The sequence below is a fragment of the Teleopsis dalmanni genome, chromosome X (assembly GCF_002237135.1).
Source record: "Teleopsis dalmanni isolate 2A chromosome X, ASM223713v2, whole genome shotgun sequence".
Taxonomy (NCBI): domain Eukaryota; kingdom Metazoa; phylum Arthropoda; class Insecta; order Diptera; family Diopsidae; genus Teleopsis; species Teleopsis dalmanni.
Genome location: NC_051848.1, coordinates 88,754,656 through 88,765,371, shown reverse-complemented (window position 1 = coordinate 88,765,371; position 10,716 = coordinate 88,754,656). Strand labels below are relative to the sequence as shown.

Genomic DNA, 10,716 nt, shown 5'->3' with positions numbered 1-10,716 from the left:
TTTATATTATAATAATATTAGTTATCTGATCGATTTGTTTTATTTGGAAAATGTTTTTTATATCTTCTCAACTGCTTCATATTTACTATAAAACTAAGAAGCCGTTCGTTCAAGTATTACTTAACGCACATTCTTATCATTTTAGAACCCCTCTACATTATTATGGTGATACAAAAATAATATATTTGCTTAAACTGGTCATCAATTGCACTAAATGTGTTTTAAAAAATAATAAAAAAAATTTGATTTTGAAATAAATTAACGATGTAAATAAAAAAAATATAAAAAGGAAAAATATTTATTAAAAAATAATATATATCATTTTTCAGGTGCAGATTTACCTTAAAAACAAGCCTAATCATAAAGTCGGTTATAATAAGATTTATATAGAATGATTTCATAATATCAATAACATTGTTTTGCACAGGCATTATCTATAAATCAAGCGTCGTTTTTTTACGATCCACCTGTGAACTACGATTTCTATTATTTTTTACTACAAAAGCATACAAATTTATTCGTTATGTCTTACACACTTTGGTAAATTTAGACTCTCTATATGTCACAAAGAAGTCAGCGGTTAATCACGCAAAAGTCAATTGCGTGACAGATGAAAAATTTTTTCTTATAAATCTTTTGTTAAACAGGAGGGTATATACTTGAGATAATGTAAAAGTTGGAACTGAAAAACACCAAATTATCACTCATTGATAACATTCCACCAGAGTCACTAAAAGCATATCTATTAGACATAGTTGAGCCAATACATCCGCTCTTTTCGTTTTTATGAGAAAGTGGTATTTTGAACAGTAAATAAATGTCTTTTACCCTTAAAGATGTTTTCCAGCATCTTGCTCAACCCGATTACGGAAATACTAGACTCAACCTTAAGAAATCAGTGAATAAATTTCTTACATTACTCACATCGTTGAACATATTTGCGAATCTGACTCGACAGCTTAGAGAAGAATAAAATTTCGAAAACGCTATATAAAATATTATATCATTTATCAAAGCACACTACGAGGAATATGGCTGCCAACTTAAATCATATGAATATGCCTGTGTTGTTTTCAGAACCATACAAAACTTACTCCAGCGTGAGACAAGGTTGTGTCCTTGAAAGTATGTCGTTAAAAAGTGGCATAGAAAAAAACGAAGAATATCGAACTGTGTCAGTCTTGATAGAACGAAGACGAAGGTAATGATAATAAATGCGTGAAGCTTGGAAAATTTTAACATTAACAACAAAAGAAAACCTATAGACCAGTTCATCTGTCTAGGTCACGCAATCCGAGCAGCTGGGGACCACAAAAGACCACAAAAGACATGCTCATTCAAATCACCAAATCCACAACCACTTTTGTATATTTACTTAGAATAATGCCTGGCTTGTTTCTCAATTTCTTTATTGCGAAACGCCACTGTTTTCGGAAGTCTAGTCGTATCAACAATGTCCATCAGTTATTTTAGTCATATACATACTAATAACATCACGCAATTATGATTGTGTTCAAGATAATTTATTTAATACATCAGATTTAATGAGACACCAACAAATTTAGCTGACGAATCTAAATAATATCATATCTATCGATTTCTTACAATATATATATGTTAACTATTCTAAAGAATCTTTCATATATTCAATATATTTCTGGTTAGAATTTTGCTGGATTTCACGTTACTTGTTGAGTCGCCATTAATTTTGAATATCTTTTGCAAAATATTCCTTCGTATTTCCTCTGTCAAATATTGTAATACTTAAGCATGTAGGTAAATATTTTACTTCGCTATCTTGACACTGGATATCAGATTTTTGTGTTTTAACAATTTTTTCCGCATTTCAAGTTTAAACTTTTACACAGTTTTTCGTCCGTTAACTTTCCTTTTTTGACGTAAACTTGCGTTGTTGAAAGTGTCATCATGAATTATAGCGTGCAGATCATTATGATATGGAGTTTCGTTGATAATATTTTTGTAACGACAGTACTTGAATTCATTATATTTCCAAGCTCCTATTCCTTCATCATTATTGGGTCTCATCTGAACTGGAACGTTGGTATTGTTTTGTTGTGTTAGTTTTAAGACAAATGATTCATTATTTATATAGTTACTGTTATCGCAAGGCAATTGTAATATATCATCTACATTGGAACCGACGTAGTCCACGTCCATTGGTTGTGGTGACTCTCTTTCCTGATCTACATTTGAATTGACATCGTTAACATTCACGAACTCAATTGGATCTTCTACATTCGGTCCCTCAAAACAAACAAAAACTTTTAAAATATATTGTCATCAACTTAATACTCATATTTCCCTTACATTTGTATTGAAGTGATGATTTGCACAATTACAGTAAACTATCTTCTTTGACTTTTGATTAGGTGGTTTCTGTGTATTTGTACATTTATAAGGACTCAATAAACATTTGCGCCTACGAATATAGCGACGATTTTCTTTATTTCTCGGATTATTTGCAACATTCGAAGGTGAAATTTGACCCACATTATTAAAAGTTGCGTTCACTTCATACCCTGCAGAAAGATAGACGTCGTCAATATCCATTGGCTCAACTGGATCGTCTGCTTGCACACCCTTAGAAGATATTGAAACTTAATATATGAAAATATGTCATCAATATTAAAACTAAAATTTGACTTACTTTTGTAGGCATGTGATAATGATATGTATCATTACCAAAAAATATTTCCTTAGGTTTCCGCTTACATACATTTTGTCTTCTTTTCCATTTATAAGTATCACATAAATTCCTATACCCACGACGTCTTCTTTTCTTCTTCTGATTCATGGGAATTATCACATTTGGTTCTGGATCGATTTGCTGAGAAAGTAAGATTTGTGACTTACGCCTTGGATCACAATTATAACGAAGTGTATCCTTATCAATACGTGTAATGATATTCATCAATTCCATATTTTTTATAGAGACTTTGATGTAAAACCTTAATCCTCTTACAGGTACCAAATTCCTCATATGATAGAGTACAGTGTTTATGAGAACAGATTCACTTAAGATCTCATTAAGGCCTTGGACCGAAGTCAAATCCTGAAGCGCATGATATACATGGCGATTAACTTTTTTTGGAACGTAAAATCTGTCCATCTTAGTGCATTTAATTTGAAAGAAGAATTATTTCAGCCCAAGCTGCTTTTAAACTTTAAAAGAATATTTAAAATTTTAATTTCACTAGTATTATAGAACATTTTAATAGTTTTTTCAGATACGTGTAAACAAAATCCAAATTGTTCAAATGTGTCCATGTGAAAACTGATATTACCTAATTTGGTCATCTAATAAGGTGAAACGAAAGTTATATTGCAAAAAGAGTAATGAGCATAAAGGAACCGACAAACACAACAAGACGACGAAAAGCAAACTGGTTGTATAGAAAATATATATGCGAATATTACTTAACTATGAATATTTCAGATAATGTGAATATTAATAAACTATATGTCATATAATAGACGATTATAACTCATATATGAACAAATATACTGTCCGTAAACTGTTTGAATAAAATTACCTTCAGGATTCAATTACCTTCAATGAATTCCACAATTCTAATACCTACATAAATAGAACATCTAAGCGAAATAGAATTTTTAGTAGAAAATAGAAAATATTAATATTTTATAAATATCTGAAAGCACTCACCAGCGGGTACAAGTCGACTCACGGCCAATTTAATTAAAAAAGTAATTTTGTATAGTAATTTTTCTACTATCAAAAAATTTAAACATATTTAAAAATAAAATTTTTATCTGCATCTGTCGAATAAAAACTTTTGAATTATAATTCATATAAAAACTTATATACTATACAACGATGACGAGATTCGAAATTTTTAAGAAATCAATAAGCACTGTATCTTGGAGAAATGGCGTAGAACATTTCTCCTTGTTTTTAGTATTGGTTGCACTGCTGGTCAAGCACTGCTGGTTAAATAACAGGCAGCTACTATATTCATCAAGTGATTGACCCAGATATATATTTGCATATTTAATGTATATTTATTTATGTAATATATTGTCGGACATACCTAACACTTCAAAATCTATATTTTTTAACTAAATCAAAACGTACTCAACACAACGGCTTCAACTGTTCGGGCACAGAGAACTTATATTTAAGTGTCCACAAAATGTATGACCAATAAAAAGGTTGAAATTAACTGTTCAAATAATAGGATGCCGCGAAAAACAACAAGACGACGGAAAGCTTCCTGGTTTATAACTGTTTTAAAGAAGATAATAAAATAACACCTAGGTTATGTGACAATAAAGGAATGGAAAATCTTAATATTTTATAAATATCTGAAAACTGGCACTTACCAACTAATATTGTCGACTCAGCATCTGGCAGTCACGCCTAATTTAAATAATAAAGTAATTTTGTAATAAAGCAATTTTTCCACTATCAAAAAATTTAAACAAATTTTTAATAAGAATTTTTTATTTATCTTCATCGAATAAAAATTTTCGAGTTTTCGAGTTATATGAAAAAAATATACAATGAAAACGAGATTCATTAAAGTAAAATGTTTTTCAACAGTTGATTCAACAACAGTAGAGTTGATCACAAACCGAGTTTAAAAATATACCTGAGTGGGTATTCCAATAGACTTGTGCAATGGCAGACTTATACCTGAAACCGACTTGAGTTCAAATAATAGCCAATTGTGTTATCGCGGAACAGCGTTCTACATACGCAGACTAGAGGTGAAAGTGCGAGCAGTTTCGATAGGCACGACTCCCCTATTCCGGTAAAAGTGAACCAACTTTACGATTCTATAAATTTGAGAAAGTCCATAATTTACAGGTCAACAGTGCAGTCAGGTCGGTAAGAAAAGAGGTTCTGAAGAATTTACATCTTCTCCTAGCCAATAATGGACACTGAGGACGCTACTTGAGATGGAACACAGCTTGGCTTACTCCTCATCTGTTGATCCACAACTATAGCAAAAGTCGTTGTAGGGTAGATCCAATTTTATAGCATGACTTCCTAGTAAGCACTGATCTGATAAAACCGATTACTGCAGATCTGAGCAGGTTAAAACTTAATTGAATTAGCTGACTAATTCGTTTTTTGTCCAGTTTGAGCCAGATCAATCTCGAAATCTGACAGCAGGGTTATCTGCCCAATTTTGTTAAACTATACTCAGGTATTTGGATTTGATTGCCAGTTTTGAGGTTGAAAGTGGGACATCAAAAACTAAGAAATGCATGTCAGTGAGCCTTGGGAAACTCGTCCGCCTTACAGTTGCCCGAGATATCCTTGAGCCACGGAACCCATATGAGCTAGACAGAGACACGCTTGGTTAGCTCTTTAAGAGAAACTCAGCATTATGGAATTGTTAATAATGTGACTGTAGTGACTACCAGAATTTATTTATATTACCACTTACTTGAATTCTATTTTGTATTAATTAATTTATAGATGTTCGTAATATGACTTTAATTTAGGTCTATAGGATGTTGTAGTGTATTCCAATTAGTTATATTAAATAAGTTATGTTAAGATCAATTTATCTTAAATAAGTTATGTTAAGAAGTTATGTTAAAAAATTTATTTTAAGAGAGCTATGTTAATGTTAAATACTTATGTTAAGAAATCTGGATTAAAAAAGTTTTGTTGAGGAAAATAATTCCAATATAACGGACTAAAAGTACTAAGAAGTGTGTATAAAAACAGAGCAAATTTAAATAAAATGATCATTTGAAATCTAAAATTTACCTTAAAAGATATCAATATAATGCTCCTATAGCGAAAATTGCTGAAATTCTGCTAAAAACAAGAATATCTTGCTGCCTTAGCGAGAATTCTTATTAGTTGGATAATCTGTTCCCTTAGCAGAAATCCCAATACATTCAAAATAATAGCTGAATATTATATATGACTTTAATTGGGGTCTATAGGATGTGATATAATTTCAAATGACTTCTTTATGATGTTTGTATACAACCAAGATCCCATATTTAATTGAGCTGTTCATTTTCAAAAATACAAAAATAATAATAGTCATCTTAGTATCATTGAATGTTTATATTTTAACTCTGATCACTCACCAGTAATTCTATTAGTTTCCCATAAACCAACACTAATCCATAGACCGGCAAGACTAGACCGACTGAAGCAATTTCATCTAAAATAGGAAAAATAAATCCCATATCAAGAACCTATTAATTTATTAGTAATACGTAAAGAACAGTAAATTCTACGCAGTTGACAATAAACAGGATGACCAGTAGATCAACTAAAATAGTTATAAAGCTGCATCTCAGAATTTAGGCATTTATAAACGACTGATTGAATGACTTTATTATTAGACTTACATCTGAAAGATTATATACTTTGATAACAACTTTCCTCAAGAAGAGATTGGAAAGAAGGGCCAATTCTACACAAGAAAAGATAACAATTTAAACTGATGGGAAAAATAAAGGCACAAAGTCCTTTGCAACTGTACTTTAATGTTTCAGGCAGAAGTGTTTGCTATCTTAAGAGTTTGTTTTCTTACTGTGAATATGGATTTTTATGAAAATGAAATCTTTATATATTATTACTGATAGGCAACTATAAAAGCTATTTCATGACTCTGCATCTAGTCTAAAATATTTCAAGGTTTCAACTATGAAACCTTCCGTTTCAATTTCTTCTTCTGCCAATCACACACGATAATTGATATACGAACTATTTCAGCAGCTAGTTAAAGAACAACATGGCTTATATACTCCAAATGTAGTAGCTCTCACATAGGCCAAAGTAAATTGGAAGTATCTAAGTCTTAACCAGTCGAATCTTCTGTAGCACATGAAAGCAAAGTTCAAGAAAGAAATACTGGAGCCCAAGTTGTGTCAATATCCAGGCTTGTTCACAGTTCACAATCAAACTTAAGTTTTGGGTGCCTTTAATACCCAGACAAATATTACACAGATTCAATACAAATCGCAAATCCAATAATTATAATACGTTATATTAAGTGAAATCGTTGGAGGTTTTTATATATTTCAAGTTTAATAAGCTTGATATAAGCTCAATATAATGACAAAATGTAATAAAATATTTATTGAGAAAAGTAACAGTTTTTTTTTATCTTTTTTAAACGAACTGCTCATTTCCACTTCAACATTCAAACAATCAAGTTCTAAAAATACCTTCTTCTGAAGAAGAATTTAGTTGCAACTTCACCCATTGGTATAAATTATATTCCTAATAAAAAGTTAGCAACTCTTTAAATGTTCAAAAAATTGGAAAAGCCATTTCAGCAATACATCCAGTTGTACCGAATTATTGTTGAGAAGTCTTAATCTATCCCCAAAAACTTATGGGTTTGAAACATTTGAAATTAAAACAAAAATCCTTTTTTTATGAATGCCAAGGTCCATAAAAAGCTTTATCTGCATTGAAACTTTATCCCTTGAAAATATTTGTGTAAATTTGTGTTGAGATTCGGTACTAGTTCCTCCAGAACAGATTTAATGTAAGATACCCCGGCGACTCGAATATGAAGTTATATGTATAAGTATAAATACCACCCAAGAGAATGTAAAATAAATGTTTAGTCTACGGCGACACAACATTTGACTTTTACATGTGTTGTCCTCATAAATTATTCTTCCAAGATTAGTTATTTCACATATAATGCAATCATATATATGTGCATATATGGTGTATGTTTATACATGTCTTAAACCGATAATACATCGCTGATTTAACATCGGTTAATAAGACATTTATCAGCCGATCTATCTTCGGTGACATGTCATTTCCGTATCTTATACTTTGTTACTGATATATACACATAGCCAATAAAGTCTGCGTTCACCTTACGAAATTTGATACGTGATATAGAAGCACGACATAAATATGTATATGTATGTTACATATATATTTTAAATTAAAATTTTTACATACATTTATTTTTTACTTTCTAAAGTTCAAAAAGCAAAAACAAAACTTAAAAGTTTTTATTCTCTTAAATTTCAAAATAACGAGATGAAACTCACGCAATAAGTAAATTAAGGCCCAAAAACATCTGCGTTCAGTTATAAAAAAGCTTATAAAATCAGTATAAATAATAATATAAGGTTAAATTTAATACTTTGTTGGATAGCCACGCTGTTTTAGAACTTCACTCAATCTGTTTGGCATTGAATTAACCAGCTTCTGAGTCTTCAACAGTAATTTTCGCCCATTCTGCTGGGACTGTACTCCAGAAAGCCTCTTTACTTGTTATCACATGCTGACAAATTCTTTTTTGCGGATGATAAACCTGTCATAAACACATCTGCCAACATTTCATCTGTAGGTAGGTACTTGACTTCAGCGATGCTATCAGCAGCAAAAAATCGAACAAAATGATAACAAATGTCAACATGTTTTCTCATAACATGCGGTTATGAGAAGCAGGATTTTCCGTCAACTTATCGACAACTTGGTTATCGTTATAAATAACTGTCGCGTCTTTTTGGATCAAAATTGGATCGAGAAAACGGCAAATGTGTGTGATTTCCTTCACCGTGTCCGATAAGGCCATGTACTAAACATGCCTCTGTACTAGACATTGCATCTGTCCGTTGCTTTCGTGGTTCCCAACTCACAGACACAGGCAAGTAAAAAATTATATCCAGTATAGGATCTTCGTTATCAAGAAGATGATCCCAATTTGCATTAGCATATGCTATTAATGGCTTGTTTGATTTCTCATACATTAAACTATAGTTTTATGTACCCTTCAGATACTGCAGCACGCTTTTGATCCCTATCCAATGCAGTGACGACTGCTCTAAGGTGCGGAGGTTTGCGGCGCACATCCTAACATAATTTGCAAATGGTCAAATGGTCAAATAATATATATAAATTTATTAAATGTCTTTACATCAAGAATTAATACTTTTTATTATATTTTCATATATATATTTTTAAAAATTAAAGTTTAACTCAATTAAAGTTAAAACTCAATTAATTTGCTTCTCTTAGCTATTATGATCGTTAGTTGTGTTCATAAGCTTGCAGCTCACATCGCAAAACATTTCTATCATATTTCGCCTTTCCCCTTTAAGCAATTGCATTCATAATTTTCTGTCATAAGTGTGCACAAAAGTAGAATGAACAAAATAATGTGCTTAAAATATGAGAAATAGAGATTGGGAATTGTATGGGAGTATTTTCTGTTCTATTCGAATATCAACTACATGCATAACAATTCAACATGTTGACTTGCCGATGTGCTAAACTTGTGGTTAGATGTCACCTTTTAGCTGTTGTTCCAGCGAATAATAACCGCTTTGTGTGCGGAGTAGCTGGCCGCACATTTATACATTGCAAGGTTCTAAGTACAAACTCTTTTGTTTGAAAAAAGTTGGTTTGATGTTATAAGATATATGTGAAAAGTTGTATTTATTTCATATTGGTATAATATTAAACTTATATATAAATTATTTATTTAATTTGTTTAATATGTTATTTTGTTAATGAATTATTAAATGTTATATTGTGAATATATTGTTGCCTAATGTAATACATTTATTATTAATAAAACATCTTCAGGCCTATTCTGAATCGCATGGGAATGGGAGTTTGTTCCCTGTTCCCAAGTTTGCTATTCTGAATAATTTGGGAATGGGAGTTTTATTCCCTGTTCCCAATTTTGCTATTCTGAATCGCATGGGAATGGGAGTTTTTTCCCAATTTTGCACAAATTCTTTCCCAAGCAAATTGTTGGGGAGACAAGTTAAAAAAGTATTAAAAATAGTTTAATTTAATATAAAAGTAACTGAAAATGATCAGATTTTTGAATATATTTTAATAAAATTATTACAATAAATTTAATATTTTCAAAGTTTTATTTTTATATTTTATCCACAAGAGTTGATTAGTTTTCCGCATATATATTAATAAAATTATTTTAATAAATTTAATATAACAAAATTTTCATTTAATATATTTTATTAAAATTATTATTTTAATAAAATTATAACAAATTTGAAATATTTAAATTTTTATTTATTTATTTTATTAACACGGGTTTTTTTCACTAATTAAAGTGTTAACTATTGTTTTTAAAACAATAGAAAAATGAAAGGAGACCAAATTCTGAAATAAATGGGATTCCTAGAATAAGTTAAAATAAACTTTTGCAATTATGTGCAGGTAAAACATTGCTTCTATTTTATTGTAACATCTGCACAATTATAAACTATTATTAGTTCATTAATTGAAGCATGAAGGACATTTCTATCCTAATTATATAAAAAAATTAAATTATAATTTACGCCAATTTTGTATAAAAGCAGTGAATGTTTGAAAATAAAGACATTGAAGAATTGATATCATAACGTAAGGTTGTTTTTTAATTAGTTTAAAAAAGAGTTAAAAATTTAGAATTTAGCATTTGGTTTATTTTGCTCATGCACAATTCTTTTTATATATTTATTTTACTCATTAAAATAAAAGTTTTTTATTATTTATTATTTCATTATTTATTATTTACTCATAAAATAACTAATATTTATTTCCGATAATTTGTGCAGCAAACAAATAATGCGATTTACATTTAAATCAACATATGATACGCAATTCTTTTCTTTGATTTGCTCATTTTCGCACTTTTCGTCATTAAAAAGTGGCATGGTTGCCAAAATTTAACAAAACAAATTTGAAACTGTTGTTGTTCCCAAAACTGC

The 10,716-nt window shown here is 30.1% G+C and overlaps 1 protein-coding gene across 8 annotated transcripts; it reads right to left on the bottom strand.

The window, feature by feature from the left end:
- Positions 1-1,501: 1,501 nt before the first annotated feature.
- Positions 1,502-4,472, bottom strand: LOC119687299. 8 transcript variants are annotated; one of them, XM_038101564.1, is made up of 5 exons: positions 4,363-4,471; positions 2,669-3,183; positions 2,329-2,601; positions 2,118-2,265; positions 1,502-2,051 (listed from the first exon to the last, which is right to left on the bottom strand). In XM_038101564.1, the coding sequence occupies exons 2-5, from the start codon at positions 3,128-3,130 to the stop codon at positions 1,861-1,863; spliced, it is 1,074 nt and encodes a 357-aa protein (XP_037957492.1). In that variant the 5' UTR covers positions 3,131-3,183; positions 4,363-4,471; the 3' UTR covers positions 1,502-1,860. The 8 variants fall into 8 exon arrangements, with proteins under 8 accessions (XP_037957492.1, XP_037957485.1, XP_037957486.1 ...); XM_038101557.1 differs by lacking the exon at positions 4,363-4,471 and adding exons at positions 3,555-3,615; positions 3,686-3,773 and having other exon boundaries at positions 1,502-2,265; XM_038101558.1 differs by lacking the exon at positions 4,363-4,471 and adding exons at positions 3,572-3,615; positions 3,686-3,773 and having other exon boundaries at positions 1,502-2,265.
- Between the last annotated feature and the right edge of the window lie 6,244 nt (positions 4,473-10,716).